Below are 18,090 nucleotides of genomic sequence, written 5' to 3' on the forward strand. Positions count from 1 at the left end.
CAAAAAAAATTTATTTTGACATGATGAGTTGAAATAAGCCCTTTTTAAAAAATTCACGCTACCAAAATTATTAACCGTGCTAATTATTTGGATTAACTAATGACATGATTTTCCCCTTTTTTTAGTTATTTTAAGATAATGGTAAAATTATAGTTTTGATTTCTTTATTATGCTCACATATGATATTTAATATTTGTGGTTTAATTTTACATAATTTAGTCCTTTACTTTTAAAATGCCATTTATTAGCCCAAATAATTTATATACTTATATGTGATAGTTATCTTATTATTTTACTATCATATCCATTGTACATTGACAAGTGTTTAAGAATAAAAAAGTTATTTGTTAGTGAAAGGCTAAAGGTGATTACTTTATAAACGTCTTGGCAAAAAAAAAAAGACTATGAATGTGGCAAAGTGGCATGAAACCATATTTTTCCTATACATTATATAACAATGGTCAAGTTTCAATTTTAGTCCCTATACTATGCTCAAATTTAAGATTTAATCTTTGTACTTTAACTTCTTAGCATAATTTGGTACCTCAATTTTTACAAGGTCATTGATTATCTCAAATGCTTTATTTTGATTAAAATGATGATGTAATTTTTAAGAGTTGTTAACACCATTAAAATTATCTATTAAATTTGTTAGAGTTGTGTGACTCGAATCCCATTTGATCCGGCCTGAAAAGTTCGAGGTGCAACTCACATGTTAAAGAAATAAAATAGAGAGGCAAAATTGGAGATCTGTGGATACGGACCTTGCCGCATAAGTTGAATTCGTATAAAACTATAATTCGTCTATTAGACATGTTGTTTAACCTTTGAAAACTGCGCATAGCCACAAACCTCTTGTATTGTTGCTTTTCAACATTAGTGAATTTCTCCTCCTCTACCCGTGGTTTTTTTTCCGATAAGAATTTTTCATGTAAAATCTGCATGTTCTTATTGATTTGTGATCATTCCTACTATGTATAACAAAATTCACGTCCATTGCAATTTTATGATATTAATAATTGGAGATGAATTTTTAAATTTAAAAAATAAGGAGATTAAATTCTTAAAAATAAATATATAAAAAATAAAAAAAAATATTTTAACTTTTAAAATATATTTTAATTGAAAAACAATTAGCCCAACGCAACCATACTGTTGGTTATAAAAAGGGTTGTCAAGTTTATTGCCATGTGAATGTACGGTTGGGATTCATCCATCATTCAATATATATCAATCATTAAAAGATTGTCTCATCATGTGTACCTTAGTCAATCATTAGATTTTCTTGCGCATTAGAAAATGCTTTTGCACTTCAATTCATATTATTTTATCTTACAGTATAGCATCATATTTTTATAATTTGAATCGATTTCTTAGAAATGATATCTAATTAAACACCAAATGCATAATTTAACTGTGTTATTTAGAAACACTTGCGTACCCAATAAAAAGTTACAAACTTTTTACAAAAACAATTACAAGGACAAACCCTTTCCACAAGAGGGGGGGAAAAAAGACAAGCTAAAACATCTAGGAGATTCTTGCCTCCTGATTGCATGCATGAATCTAGTTGAAGGACATTGACGTAACCTTGAGAAGCTTAATTGCTTTAAATCTATTGAATTATATACATGTGCCTAGTGGCAAGCAGAGGCGCCTTCGTGCAGCACCGCGAGTAAATGACCTCCAATGGATAACAGCTCTTAACTTCAACCACCTAGCTTTGGGCCACACATCTCTGCTCTCTCCCATGCTTCTCTGGTTATTGACATCAAAGTTTGTAGAAGACGATTCGGATGCTGCCGGGGTTGAAACAGATCCACTGGCATATCCCCATGCTGGAGTAGTTGAAATCCAAATTGGCATTTCAGCTTCAGAATTATCCTCTGTAGCAAAATGGTCATCTGACAAAAATGACAAACTGTTCTCTCCATTGGAATGGAAGATCCCCCCCATTCTGAAGCTGTTTCTTAGCGTTGGATTAAAAGCTTGAATTGCAAGCTCATCCTGTGGTAAACAATCCTGTAACTGATTTGTATCTTCCATTTCATAGACATAGGATGTTGAGGATTGGTTGAGATTACCATGTGGTGTATCTGGCTTATCTGCTTACATACAATGAATTCGATCAAGAAGACTTTATGTTATAGCCTGCACTATGTACTTCGGAACGACGACTATACATGTCTGTACTAGAAAATTCTTGTACCTTCGTTTTCAACTGAGAGTTCAGGTTGTTGCAGAAGTAAATTTGGGATGCAAAGTGGCTCAGGCAAAAAATTTGTCAAGGGCATCAAGGGTCTGATAGTTGCTCGCTGATCAACCGAAACTAGGTCCCCAACATTATTGTAAGCTTGTCTCTTTGCATCTTCCACCAGAAGCTGAAAATTAAGCAGAGAAAACATTCAATCTTAAGTCATATGGAACATATCCGAGGTGAAGTATGGTAAATGATTTGCAATGATTGACTGTCCATGGATATGACACACTAACCTTTTGTGAAAAGGTCATATTTTCCACTGGCTGGTAATTCTGGCCATCAAATGTAGCTGCCTCAACTCTGTAAATGGAGTTTAATAGGAGTCCAACGCTTTGTGCGGTTCCATAGTAGGAATACCACTCATCATCATCAAGAACACAAGATAAAGCATGTTCTATGATTGTGTCCCATACCCTATTTGAGATCCCACAACCAAGTATCTGCAGTAATTTAATGTCACAACACAGATTGGTTCAGCAGAATGAAAAAAAAAAAAAAGGTGCATCAACACCTATATTATTCCTAACTCTTCGTTTCCCTAAATTGTCGGTGCTAATAATATATTTTTCAGATATATGTATTTGTATCTGCGGTCATCTCAAGTCAAGTAACATAGACCATGACAATAACATGTATGCTTGAAGTTTTGTGATTGAAATTAAGAATTATTCGCTTACATGGCGCAGTGCAGATGAATCAATAACATGCAACCGCAGGAAGTCCTTGACAGTGAAAATATTATTAGAGGTCAGCCGTTTATTGAAGGTACCATCTTTGGCTATCCTTTCCAGACGCCATACTTCATCATGCAGGAAGGGAGGGTAGTGCTTCTTGTATACTGCATAGATATATATATATTCCAATGATAAGTTCTACAAAAGAGATTATAGAAGCTTAAGTTTAAAAGAACCTTTGAACTATGAACTTACACTCCCCACGATGATCTTTCACTATGAATGCTTCACTTGTAGCCTCCCTGATTTTCGATTCACCAGAAATTCTTTGCACAATTCGGGCTCCTAATCTGAACTTTCGACTTCTTATCCAGCTAGAATTGTCAGTGAAAATCACATTATCAACATTCCCCACACCATCAACCAGGGTGATACTCACATCCCCAGTCACCAGTGGCCTTTTACCTTGTCTTTCACGAAGAACACTGGCATTGAATTCATTTTCCGTCCAATCTTGTCGCTCATCAGCACCAAACTCACTATTAAGGACTACAATCTCAATCTTAATAGAAGACAAGGAACCAGATGAGACCATTGTTTCCGTCATTGCATCAACTAGGATAATCTTAATGGTATTGCCATCCTCGGCTTCAACCTTGCTACCCGTAAATATGGTAGAGGGTAGTTTATTAACAAAACGCAACTGCAAGCTTCTTCCTCTCGATGCCTCAATCTGATTAAGCGAGGACCTAAAAAACCAGTAAATAAGAGACCAATGTTAGACTGTTAATAGAGAAAATAAAGCAAGATTTCAGAAAAAAAACTTGTAAGGAGACATGGATGATATATTAGTATATCAGAATATATTTCAGGTGGAGAGCTTTAGAAACGGTCAAAATAATTCTAGTGTTGGATCCTAGGCAACAAAATACAAGCAATGCAAAGCTGAAGTTAATTCAGAGGATCTTGGAGATGATGAATGGATCTATCAAAGAGACAAATCTGTCAACATACGATCCATGAAAGTAGGTCCAATATAGCTTACCTTGAAGATGGATGAAAAGAGGATAGAATTGCTTTTTCCACTTCTTCCCTTACCTAATCACAAATGATATGTACAAGATTTAAAATAGAGGTATAACTAAAAAAGGAACTTTGTATTAAGAATTTCAGGCAACTCAATCCAAGTTTCAAGTTAAAGAAACACATGCAGCTGATAAATCCATTGATCAATATCATGTATGCCCTGTTATTTTTATAAGTTTTGAAAAGATTTGCAGAGATTTGCCCTTTCACTATTAAAAGTAGTGCTAGTTTCTTTGTAGAAGTTTATGAACAAGATCTATATGCTTAAAGCATTTCAGCAAATTGAGAATTCATATGTTTTTCCAAAAGATGAAAGAGGAAGGGAAATCAGAACTTAACAAATTCAGTTTTTGGTCATTTTCTCAAAATCGCAAGACAATAGAGTCCGAGTAACATAGAGGATTGCTTAAAACATCTCAGGTTGAGTCAGAAGGTTAGTTGCTAATACAAAGTCAAATGATCTATTAATTGAACTTGAATCAATATGTATATATGTACTAGTTAGGTCCTCAAAGAAATAATGACTAACCCATGATCTCAGCATTGGTTCCAGGTTGAGCACAATTCTATTCAGGGAAAGCCCTCCAAATCCCATTATGCTTCTAACAGCGCTGCACAAGAACAAGAACAAGAAAACCCAATTCAGACACATGCAAAACATTAATTAGCTTAGAACACAAAAGAAGCAAACTCATCTCATTTCATGCACAAATAAACCAACTCACTTCTCAAGGGTAGCCCTTCTTTTGGGCTCAGGAACCATAGATTCACACCTCTTATCAGCTTCATCAGGTGCAGGCCTCTTACTTGGAAACATCATGGGAAAAATGAAAGTTGGAACTTGACAGTGATTTAATGAAGGTAAAAACCCAAACACTTTGAGAGCATAAATATTCAAACCCCAGTAGCGAAAACCTTCTCCAGGTGTCCCCTTTATAGATATGCTTAGCAGTAAATAGATTGCTTTAGTTGACTAATAACTAGAACTAAACTCAGTCATAGAAGATACCTGGAAACTCATTAAAGAACATCACTAATCCCAAAACACGAAATGCAACTAAAGTCAATAAAATATTGTAATTAAAACATTTGAAGCAATAAGAAAAACCCAAAAAGAAAAGAGCTAGCAACTGAAAAATTATTAAAATATGCTTGTATAACTACTGTTTATATATAAATACATATATATAGTACAACTGCTTGAATTGTTGTACACATCACTGGACTTTAAAAACCAGACAAGTAAACTTGAAAAACTGGATTTTCGAAGGATACAATGAACTGGAAATTGAACAAACGCGTGATGATCATTGAATAGTTCATAAAATGGCAAAAACTAGTACAATGAAAACGAGTAATCCAAGAAAACAGTTTTTTTTTTTCTTAATTGTAGTTCTTCGGACAAGAAACTTATGACAAAAAAAACACGGTGGATTAAAACGCGTGCATGGAGGAGAAAACTTTTTGGTTTTTCTACAAATAGCGCGTTGTTGGGATTGAGATTTTTTAGATTTGAAAACGTCACTGTCTTCTTAAACTAAATAATTGTTTTTCTGACAAAGATTCAATAACTGCCATGATTATTCCTAGTTTTGTCTCTTTAGTAAAGCTCAAAACCTCCATTCTTTCTCTTTTGCTTTGCATATATAATTATAAATATATTTTTGCCTTGTCCCTAAGTAACAAGTAAAATTCCGACTGTTCATATATTTGGGATAATATTAGCCTCGGCAAACTTTATTTGGAAATGACGAGCTTTTTCCCCCGACTAATATGAATTTTTAATTACTAAAGATGAATGCTTTATATTTTTTTTAAAAATAAAATTAATTATCCAAGTAAATCTAAAAAATTCAATTCAAGGAGTTTTTTTTACAGCTCTTTATTTGGGTTTTCTCCCAAATTCTGTCTGTTTTCCTACTTTGTACTCAAATTTTGTTTTGTCTTCGATTACTACTTAAACTATTATTTCAATTTTTTTTGTGTTGATGTTAAAAAAATTGATCGTCACGTGGCACATTTAACCAATCACAATGCGCCATATGATAATTAAATTTATTTAAAATAAAAATATTAAAATTAAATTAAATTAAAAACATATTTGATTTTAACTCACCCTTGACCATCATTGATTGGCATTGACCACAGTTGACCTCAATTGCCCATCCACATGGCACAATTAGAACGTGCCACGTGTCCTTTTTTAATATTATACATATTATATTGATTAAAAATATAAAAAAATCATATATAATATTAAATAATTCAATTTTTTTAAAAAATTATAAAACTCTAAAATATATAAATATAAAATTTGAAAAGTTAAAATAATATATAATTTTTTTATAAAAATTTAAAAAAAGTATTTAAATTTTTAAAAAATTGCAAAAAAGAAAACTTAAATCTTCAAAAATATATATTCTAGAAAAAAATTAAATTTTTTTGAATTTAGATATATTGTTTTGAATTTTCAGAATTTTTTTAAATTCAAATTTATGAAAATTTTTTCTAGAATATATATTTTCTAAATTTAAGGTTTTTTTAATATTTTTTAATTTTAAATAATTTATATTTTTTAAATTTTTATATATTATTTTGACCTTTTAAATTTTATATTTATATATTTTAGAATTTTATAAATTCTTTAAACTTTATAAAAAATTTGGATTATTTATATATTATATATAATTTTTTTACATATTTAATCAATATAATATGTATAATATTAAAAAAAACAAATAATCAGGACACATGGCGTGTTCTAATAGCGCCAAGTGGATGGTCAACAACTGATCAATAGTGAGTCAAAGTCAAAGGTGTTTCTTTAATTTAAATTTAATGCTTTTATTTTTTTAAAAAAATTAATTATCATGTTGCACATTATGATTGACGTAATGTGACGATTGTTTTTTTTAACACTGTTACAAAGAAAAGGTTCAATCGAATAACGAAATGATAGTTTAAGTACCAATCTAAAATAATAATAATAAAAACGCTGGTATCAAAGCGGGAAACAAACATAGTTCAAAGGCTAAATTGAGCATTAAGTTTTTCTTTTCTTTTTTTTTTTTGAAAATTCTTTATGAAATATTCCAAAAACTTTGTTTTTGAAAATAAAAAATAAAACCTAAACTCTAATTGTTTTCTTTTCTTTTTTTAACAAATTGCATGAGTTTGTTAAACCAATAACTTTCAAATAATATAAAATTAATTAAGAATATTATCTAACTTCACTAGACAATGACTAACTATTTGATTCAATTTCTTAAGCAAGCATCTATTATTATCGATATAAAGATTTAAGCGTTCATAGTATTGGAAACATTTTCAAATATCTATAGTGTTCCAATAACTATAAATGAATGAGTGTAATTAATCAAAAGATAGATCTTTTGAAATGCTAAATCATGTGAAATTAATGTAATGAAGAAATTATCATAAATGATATTGTTTCAATCGTGGGAGTTCAAACTATAGAGCTAGGAATTTGTGAAATAAAATGTCAGTTTGAGGTGTCGAAGCTTATGCATAGGGACACTTTCCAATAAGAGGATAATGTTCTAAAAGTAATCACATAAAATGAGAGTATAGTGTTTTTCTTACCCTAAATCAGATATCTCTCTACCTTTATACAAAAGCCATTCCAAGCATCTCAATTGCATGGGAGTGCGTAGAGATGTCTAAGGCGTAATTGCTTATTGTTGATAATTGTTAGGGCAGGTGGCCTTGCTTGACAGAGACGGCATTGTCGTTTATACCTTGTTCCTACTTTTTTGATACCTCGTCAAACTTTATTATTGATCTCGATAGGATTTGCTGAGGTTGCTCTTTGTGACACCTTTCTATTTTTCTCTTGTGCGTTTATCCCTTTTTGCGAACTTTATCCTTTATTTTATAAACTCATACTATATGGTATAACAATATGTTTCCAAGTCTAAGAATAGTTATAAAGTGACTAGTTGAAGACTTAGAAATATAGTTTTGCTTAAACATTAAGGCTATGGAAGAGCATTTCACTAATGATCTTGCTTTATCTATTCAAGGCAAAGGGAATGGTGTGACAAGATTGCTTTTTGACAGGTTTACTATTGACAAAACTCCATTTGGAAAGCATTAGCGAACTGCGATATCAAGGAATTTTAAATGATTTCCTCCAACCTTTAATTGTTTGGACTAATTATCCCCTTAAAGATTTGGATTGATGATTCCATGAAGGTTTTGAATTAAAGATCCCTTGAGATAATCGATTTAAGGATCCCTTGATGGATTTGAATTAATAATCCCTTAAAGGATTTGAATCAAGAATCCCCTGATGGATTTGAGTTAATGATATTGTTGGAGAGAATTCTAGAAATGGTGAAGGGAAGAAACATTCAATATAGAATGAATTTTTATTTTATTTTGGTTCACTCATAATACATCTTTTATCTCTACAATGGTTTCATCACTTGCAACCTTTTCTATAGTTGTTGAAAGTGACTATTAGTTCCTATACATACATTTTTAATGTGACTCTTGATCTACTACATTCATGCATGTTAATTAAATGACTACTAGATTCCCTAGATTCATCTATCTTAGTTACTTTGCTTAAATACAATTTAATTTTATCAAATTACTCAACATACTCCCATTTAATGTGATGTTCTTTGACTCCTAATGTTTTTCTGAGTTGCTAGAATCTTGCTTTAGGAGCTTGCTTCAACCCATATAGAGCTTTCTTTAATTTGTACACCTTATCTTCATGGCCTTTAATAAAAATGCCTTAAGATTTTTGCATGTAAAATTATCTTTCAATTTTCCATTTAAAAATGTTGATTTCACATTGAGTTGGTAAAGATTCCAACCTTTCGATGCTGCCAATGCAATGATTGCTCTAATTGTGTACAAACGAGCAGCTAGAGCAATAGTCTCATGATAATTAGTATTAGACTATTGTGCATAGCCTTTCATCATTAATCTGGCTTTGATTCTTTAGATTGAACCATCTAGAATTTGCTTCACCTTGTATACTCATTTCACGCTAATAGCTTTTCTACTATTTGGATTTTCATCTAACTCACATGTCTTATTATTTTCAATTGCATCAATTTCTTCTTGCATAGATTTCTTCCAAGCATCCTCTTTGATTATTTATTCAATACTTTTTGGTTCATTTACACAATAATTGCATCTAGCATAAAGATCACTTAAACTCCTTATTTTTCTTAGAGTGGAGCTAGGTAATAAAGAGCTAGAACTTAGAGAACATGATAAGGATGGAGAATTTGTCGTAGAATGAGTTGGTTGCTCATCAACATTTACTAGATGTATAAACTATTTTTTTCTTACCAATTTCATGTAGCATTTTCATCAAATACGACATCTCGGCTAATAACCACATTCTTGGTCTCCATGTTTGAAAGTTTATAGCCCTTTGACATAGAATTATAGCCGATGAAAGCACACTTCTCACTTATTTCTTCAAGTTTTGCCCTTTTTTCTTTAGGGATTAGAGCATAACAAACACACCCAAAAACTTTAAAGTGGTTCACTTATGGATTTCTTTCACTCTATGTTTCAAATGGAGTCATATTCCACACGACTTTAGTTGGACATCTATTCAACAAATACACAACTATGTTAACAACTTCACACCAAAATTATTTAGGCATCCCTTTCTTGAACAACATAAATTTGGTCATCTCCATCATTATTTGATTCTTCCTTTTAGACACGTCATTTTGTTGTGGTGAATACCCAACTGTCAATTAATATTCCATGCCTTCATCTTCATAAAACTTACGGAACTAGAGGTGTATTATTTTCCTCTTTCACTTCTCAAAGCTTTTATAAACCTGCCAGAATATTTCTTAACAAGAACTTTAAACTTTTGAACCAACACAATATAATTTGCTCTTAAAATTTATAATCTATAATCTATTTATATCTATAATATATATAAGCACAAGTTTGGAGAAACTTTTAACCAAAATATCTTGTATTCTTCATCATATTACAAAATTAACTTTAGGATAATTATAATTTAATTTACATTTATTAGTTAAAAAATTTGATTTGACGTAAAAATAATTGCATTAATCATTTGCTAATTTTATTGATGTAAGTTAGAGTTATTGCTTGAATAGAACTTTAAACTTCTTAATTATCACTTAGGTTGTGTTTAGCATTGCTTATGAAAAGCAGTTTTGGACAATGTTGTTTGGATCAGATCAGATTGGTTGATTGTGTAATGGCCCAAATTTAAGGTTATCAGAATAGTAGTTTCGTAACCACAAATCTAATTTAAAGAGAAAATTATTATTAATTTTTATGATTTATCGAGTGATTAGATATAAGTATTAGAGTATTGATAAGAAATTTTATTGATTGCATGCCTAAATTGCCTATTAGGACTTAATTGCAAAAGTGGGTAAATATGAGTTTTAGATGATAAAGGATTTATTTGAAGTGCATAATCAAAGTAGAGGTCCTTAAATAGTAATTAGACCATAAAATTTCCATGGACAAAACTAGGCATGCATAGATAAAAATAACTAAAGTTTTAATGAAGGGTATTTTAGTAAATGAATAATAAAAAGAATAAAAAGGGAAAAAGATGGCAAAAATATCATCTTCTCCATAGCTTGCTGCCGAATTTGGAAAGACACCATAGCTAGGGTTTTCACACTTTTTCAAGCTCATAGTAAGTGATTCTAAGCCCCATTTTTAATGCTTTTTACGTTTTTGAGATCCCGGTAGCTTAATTTAGCTTATTCTAGCAATAATTTAACGTAGGGTTTATAGTTGGAAAAATACCCATAGGTGAAAAGTGTTTATTTTTATGTTTTATGATAGAATATGAAGCTAGAAATTATGTTAAACAACTTTTTCTAGCCGATTTTAAGCGAAAACGAGTAAGTTGACGTAATCGATAAAAATCCCTAATGTACATAAGTAAGTGTTAGAGTGAGAATTTGATGTTGTCATAGAAGATAAAAATGGTCAGCATGTTATATAACATAAGAATATGAGATGAATTTTAATTTCTGAACTTTGGGGCAAAAGCGTAATTATGTAAAAGTTTAGGGGAAAAATTGTAATTTTGCCAAAGTTAGAGTCGATGGCTGTTTTAATGAATGTGAGTATTAAATAAGTTAAATTTGTTATTATAGATCAAGAAGAATGGAATTCGAGGTTAGATCGAGGAAAGAATAAAGTTGAAGACTAAATTGATAAGTTTGGCTATATTTGCTACCGAGGTAAGTTTACGGTAAATAAATACAATATTTCAATAATTATTATTAATGCTGCTATTTTCCAGCAATTATGTATTTATTTCATGAAATTATTTAATGTTGACTTAAGTATGAGATGACAGAGAATCAATGATAAAATCCCCGTTGAAACATTAGGAATGTATTAGATACAAATGTCATGACATTTGGGTAAAGAGATCCCATGTAAGACCATGTTTGGGACATGGCATTGGTATCCTTGAGATCATGAGAGGTCCCATGTAAGACCATGTCTGGGACATGGCGTTGGCACCGAGATGAGAGGTCCCATGTAAGACCATGTCTAGGACATGGCGTTGGCACCGAGATGAGAGGTCTCCCGTAAGACCATGTCTGGGACATGGCATGGGCACCGATATGAGAAATCTCATGTAAGACCATATCTGAGATATGACATTGGCAGTACATGAAACATCTTATGTAAGACCATGTCTGGGACATGGCTTTGGCATGTTATTATCAGAAAGAGACCCAAGTATCATTATTATTCCAATGTGGTTCAATGGGCTAGTAAATAACTTATGTCCATGAAAATTTAGTTAAAAGCATAAATGACAAGTTCAAGTGAGTTATAAGAGTTAAGAGTATATTACGTTACCCATTGAGAATCAACATTTCAACAAGAGAAAAGTAAGTCATATTATGAGTTATCTAAGTAAACAAGTAAGTGAATGAGTAAGAGATCAAGTAAAGAGGAAATTAAAGTTATGTTACTTGGTTATTATTATTTGTGTTTAATGTTGCTACTTATTTACTTGTAAACTTACTAAGCATTATGCTTACTTTGTTTATTTTCTTTTTATATAGCATTATTAATCAAAGTCTAGGATCCTTAAGACGTCGGAGATCGTCCACACTATCAACCACAACGACTCGGTATTTTATGATGAACTATGTTTGAACTATGGCCTGTATAGGGACTTACTTATTTTGAATGTTGTATTATGATTTTGCTAAAGAATGATGTGTAAATATCTAATGATGAATGGTTGTCAAAATGGCTAAGTATGAAGGTGTTTGTTGTTATACATGTCTATGTGATAAATTATGCATAGAAATCATGAAAGAGTAATAATTTGCAAAGAAACAGATTTCAAACCGCAGCAATGACGTGATTTTGAAAAATAACTTAGGATAGTATAAAATGAATTAAAGGGTGTATGATATATAGAATGAAATTTTGTTGAGTCTATTTTCATGGAAAAATAATAGTTTAGCAAAAGGAATTTTATATTTTGAGATATGTGAATTTTGGTGAGACAGGGTCAGAATTGTTTTTGGAGTCCCCTATTTTGAGTTTAGAAAATCACTAAAAATTGTACAAAAATAGTTATAAGTTATAATTTATATTTCTAGATTACTTATTGAGTCTATTTTCTTTATAAACAAGTTAGAACACCATATGAAAATCCTACTATGATAAAACTTATTTTTAGTGGCAAGAGGTCAGGACAGTCAAGTGGTGAAACAGGGGATAATTTAACTAATAAAATGTACTAATTGGATGAACCAAAAATTCTGAAACATTTATGGTAAAAATTTATATGAGTCTAGTTTCAGAGAAAATTTACAGATTTAAATTTTGAGTTTTGTAGCTCGAGTTATAAATGATTTAGTAACTGCTGCGCGAGTGGACAGCTTTATGATAAATAGTGAGATAGGTTTTAAAAGTAAATTTTTATGCCCCAAATTAATAAGTTAAGTAAAGTAATGCCTCGAGCTCGACTCCAACAATGGTCTCGGGTAAGGGGTGTTACATGTCGAACCATTTGGACCAAGAATAGGTTAAGGTACCATTCCGGAGAGTGGCTTCGAATCAATTAGACCAAAAATTGATACGAACTAGTTGAATCAACTAAAAAACTGGTTGATTTTTTTTTATTTTTAATAATTTTAATTGAACCAATTGGACCGATGAAGTAATGGTTTGAACGGTTAGACCATCGATCCAATTTAAAAAAACATTACTTTTGGGCCATAAACAATGCTAAACATGTAACTTTTAGCTTTAAAAGTGATTTCCAACTGCAATTTATCTACCCAAAATCACATTTCAGGCAAAATTATTGTTTTGCCCTCATTAAAAACATCCCAACCATAATTTTTATTATTATAGACCACTTTCCCTTTTCCCTTCAAGTAGGGATTTATAATTTGAGTAGTGCTAGAAGGATAGATCTTTTTGAAGTAGCAAAGGAGCTTCCTTTCTTTCAAGGTATGGTTTTTTTTTGTTTCCTTTTCCTTTTTTTAGTGTGAGAGGGTGTAAATAAGTTTGGATCTACTTTCGTTTGTTGTCGACTGAGCCTTAGCTCGATTGGCATCGACATTGTTACCAGTGCAAGAGGATGTGAGTTTGAGTGTATTGAAGCGCATTATCCTCCTATTGAAGGGTTGAGGAGGGGTTATGATAAGAGCATATATGATAAGAACCTATAATAAGATTATGTTAAAAATATATATAATTTCCTTTTTTAGCTCTTAACAAACTGCCCATCTTATGTTTTATGCTAATTTTTTCTTTTTCCTTTTCCTTTTCCTTTTTACGTTACTATAAAAAGGAGTACGTAATTAACGGTTGAAATTTGAAACAAAGGGATGTTTGCTACTAAAAAATTCTCAATGGACTATTGTTCATATTATATTTTAAGAGCAACACTCATAAAATTCATTAAAAAAAGTAAACAATTTAACAAATAAAAAAGTATTGGTCATTTTACTTAACTATTGTTGAGGTATGCTTATATAAAGAAGAGATATTCAATCATTCACATTCATTATTATGTAGTGTGATTGAACGAATATTTGATGTACTGAAAAAAATGGGTCATTGTAAGGGATATTCCAAGTTATAGTTTTAAAAAGCAAATAATGATTGTTGTTGCTATAATAGCGATTCACAATTTTATTCAAAAGCATGCAAGGTTAAATGATGCAGATTTTATGTAATATGAAAATAATGGCAGGACATATGATAATATTATTAACTCAGAAGAGGACATATGATAATATTATTAACTCAGAAGATGTACATGATGGAGAAAGTGATGATGGTGATGAATCAAACAATTTAGGTGGTAATGAAATAGAATTAGTAGGGATGTCATAGCTTGTAGTTTAATGAATTCAATTTAAATTGCAAACACTAATGTATTATTTGTAATATTTATATTGGGTATACAATTATTTTGGGCAAATTTAAAGTATATGTCATTTTTGAAAAATATCTAGGGTTTTGGGCTGATTTTTTTTATATGTAGGGTATACAATGTCGCCAACACAACTGATCCTCAACTAAGTCTGCCTGCTTTTTTCAAGTTTAAGAGTTGTAGTAGTCACCTTAAATGTACCAGATTTCGAGATTTATTAGGCATTAGAAGACCCCTGATTAACCTCAAGGTGAATGCTCAGGTATATTATTCTCTTTCAATGGCACTCGTGGAGCTGTCGATATAATTGAAAATTTCTTCCAACCTTTTCATCTCTATTTGGCTACTAAAAAACTTGCCCGGCGCCTTGTCTAATAGTTGCTCGTAAATTGTGCTCCAATCGCCAACGCCTACTGCCCCTGTAACGATTGACCAATCCACTGGTAAACCGAGTTATAAAGCTATATCCTCAAGTGTAATTTTACATTCACCGTACAGAAGATAGAATGTGTATGTCTCGGGTCAAGCGCTAATAAGTGCGGGATTCAATTTAGTCCCCCCAAGCATATGAGACACGTGCAAGAATCCCGCCTCTTGCAAGTGTTGTTCAATTACACGCGGTGCCTTCGCAATTAAATTGTATATGTACATCTCTAAAATCTAACCTTTAGCATGACTATATAAACATAAAAAATTGTAAAATTAATAATGTTAACAACTTATAATGAACTTAATTAAAATTTAAAATTTTAATAATATTTTTTTACCATTTGCAATTAGACGTCAAAAATGTGTTTGTCATCCAAATGAATAAGCGGAATTGTCATTATAAAAATCAATTAAAAACAAAGAAATTACGAAATATAAAATTAAAACAACAAGATTTTGAGAGAAGTTGAATGAAAAATTGAGAACTAAAAAGTTCAGAGAATTGAGAGAATGAGGAGAATGAGATTGGAATGCAAATAGAAGAAAATAGTTTGGGTTTATATAGCAAATAAACTAGCTATTGGGAAAATTTTTGATGTTGGACTTTTTTTACTATTGGGGAAAAGTTATCATTGGGTTAAACGTGCCGTACATGACGCATTTTCTGTTTCTCTCCAAAATTGATTTATTTTCCTAAATATCAGAAAAATTAGCCTAAAGTCCTAAATATTTTTTAAAAATAGACATATATATCAAATCCACTCCAATTATTTTCCTTTTTGAAATTTAATTCAAATATATAGCATATTTAAATTTGTGATGTTTATGTTTGATTGTAAGTTTAATGTCTAATATTATTTATATTCAAATTAAAGTTTACAAACATTTCAAACTAGTTGTTTAAAAAATATTTAAAATTTATATTTTATGTATCAAAATATTAATAATGAGTCTAATAAATTATTTTATGTATTTTATTATAATTTAAGTTGATATATTTCACATATCTGTTGTAAATACATTAATAATGGATGTTTATGACCCCTTTAAACCCTTATTGAAGTGGTGAGATAAAACTCTTGGTTTGTTTATGACCATGAGATGTTTCAATGAAGTAATTAAGAAGGTTTAATTTGCATTTATTTAATTGAATGCAAATGAGCTTATAAATAAATCATTTGTAAGTGAAAGTTTAATATATGAAAATTCTCCTATATTTTTCATCTACCTTTTACTTATTACTATTGTTCTCTTAATTTTTCTATAAAACATTATCGACATAATCTTGCTTAGAAGTAAAATTCTTATCTATTAAAGATTAGACTTATCCTCCATGATTTTTCATTTAATGCTTTAGACACAAGATGCAAAAAATTTTACAGGGAGTTTTTATTTAACTTTTTATATTGGATTCTTTTTTTAAAGTCTTGAATAATTATGATAATTTTGTTTATTTTATTTTATTTCTATATTTTAAGGAGGTAAAAGATTTTATCTCAATATAGATTTTGATCAAAATTAATTTTATGGCAAAATTTATGGATTGATTGTTGTACTATTGAAACTTATATATGTTTATCACTTCACATGCTTATATGTACCTAGATTGTTGTTCATAAATTTTTTTTCTTAATATATGTTATTTGATAATTGTTTGGTGATTATGTTTGAATGATGATAGATTAATTTTAATATTATAAATTGATAGTTTTGTAAATAACGGTCCATAATTTTATTGATCATTTTTATTAATCAAGGCCTAAGGTTCATCATAATATGTGACTTGCATCAATTCTTAGTCATCATTAAACTTTTTTTTTGTTTATTTGATGGTTTCAATTTGAATATATATATATATATATTCTAAATTCTAGACAACATATGTTTTTAGATTTTGATATCGGTATAATTTTGATTCAATGTTCTTAAGGTTGGGGTGTATCAATATCATATAAGTTACTTTGAAATTTTGCTATTGATGAATTTTGATTGGATTTAAAGTATTCTACTAGAGCTTTATTTTCTTACTTCTTGATAAAATCATCAAGACTTAAGGTCAAGGTATATCAACTTATTAGATCTCTATATTTACGTGTTTTTTTCTCAACAATAGCATCTTTAAATATTAAATTAGCTTGATATATGATTTAAATATTTGAGATGGTATTTCTTATTAAGTTTTGATTCTATGGGCTACTTATTATTTTAAGCATATTATTTGTTTATCAAAATGAATATTGATTGACTTATTTATGTTGCTATAATAGGTTCTATAATTAAATAATATATTTGACTAAAACATATTTAGTATGCAAATTTGTATTGATAAACTAATGAATTTTATTATTCATATTTGATTTAGTTCAAATATAAATTACGTTCCTCCAATATCTCTTCTTAATTTGGTTATACAATTTCAAATTTTTCAATACTAACACATGCGTAGTTCTAAAGACAATTTTGAGCAATGTCTAAATTGATTTTTGGTTGATTCTAATATAGAATTTCAAGTTTAATCGCACTCATTTTTTATTTTTGAATTATTTTGGTTGAAAACATTTTCATAAATTTAAAAATGAAATTTATTATATTAATTTGGCCATTGGCATTTCTATGGATCTCATTTGTATTAATGGATTGTTGTTTGATAAGAAGCATAAAAGAAAAACTCGTGTGGTTTAATTTTGTAAATGACTTATATTTTTCCTACTATATAGCCCTACTTGTTACTTTTATAGAGCTATTAAAGATAGTTCATACGCTTTATATTATTCCATTTGTTAATTATTTAGAAAAATGATATGATCAATTATAAACGGAAAGGTTTTAGTGGATATGAAAAGTATTATTTTGAAGTAAATTTCATGCATGTCTACAATGGTTTATGATTTTTTTTCTAGCACTAGCATTGTATAAGGCTTGATATTTTAGATGTCAGTTTTATCCATACATTTGGTTTACAATAAACTCCATGCATGACTTGATTATTTCTTTCTAGTTAATTGATGATGCAAAACTCTTATGAAAATGATTTTAAAAATATTATGAATTGATCGATTGCATTCTTAGGGCTAAACAAAATAATGAGTTATTAATTCCACTGGTTCTGCTCCATTCCCCAAAGTGAATGTAGCAATACATAACAAATATGAAAATGGAACCTATTGTCATTATTAGAAAATAAACAAGAAGATGAATGATTCGAAATGTTGTTAAAT

The 18,090-nt window shown here is 29.9% G+C and overlaps 1 protein-coding gene across 1 annotated transcript; it reads right to left on the reverse strand.

The window, feature by feature from the left end:
- Window positions 1–1,402: 1,402 nt before the first annotated feature.
- LOC107918457 (calmodulin-binding protein 60 C) lies at window positions 1,403–5,370 on the reverse strand. The gene is made up of 8 exons (XM_041108715.1): window positions 4,746–5,370; window positions 4,550–4,631; window positions 3,980–4,032; window positions 3,190–3,683; window positions 2,938–3,098; window positions 2,494–2,700; window positions 2,210–2,381; window positions 1,403–2,105 (listed from the first exon to the last, which is right to left on the reverse strand). The coding sequence occupies exons 1-8, from the start codon at window positions 4,838–4,840 to the stop codon at window positions 1,624–1,626; spliced, it is 1,746 nt and encodes a 581-aa protein (XP_040964649.1). The 5' UTR covers window positions 4,841–5,370; the 3' UTR covers window positions 1,403–1,623.
- Window positions 5,371–18,090: the final 12,720 nt, after the last annotated feature.

The sequence above is a fragment of the Gossypium hirsutum genome, chromosome D13, assembly GCF_007990345.1.
Source record: "Gossypium hirsutum isolate 1008001.06 chromosome D13, Gossypium_hirsutum_v2.1, whole genome shotgun sequence".
Classification (NCBI taxonomy): Eukaryota; Viridiplantae; Streptophyta; class Magnoliopsida; order Malvales; family Malvaceae; genus Gossypium; species Gossypium hirsutum.

Bases quoted from the DNA above. Each gene is read 5' to 3' on its own strand.
- LOC107918457 (XM_041108715.1), bottom strand. From the start codon at position 4,840: ATGATGTTTCCAAGTAAGAGGCCTGCACCTGATGAAGCTGATAAGAGG. The intron at 3,684-3,979 runs GTAAGCTATATT...CTGGTTTTTTAG, and splicing joins TCTTTTCATCCATCTTCAAG to GTCCTCGCTTAATCAGATTG. The intron at 2,701-2,937 runs GTAAGCGAATAA...AAATTACTGCAG, and splicing joins ATTCATCTGCACTGCGCCAT to ATACTTGGTTGTGGGATCTC.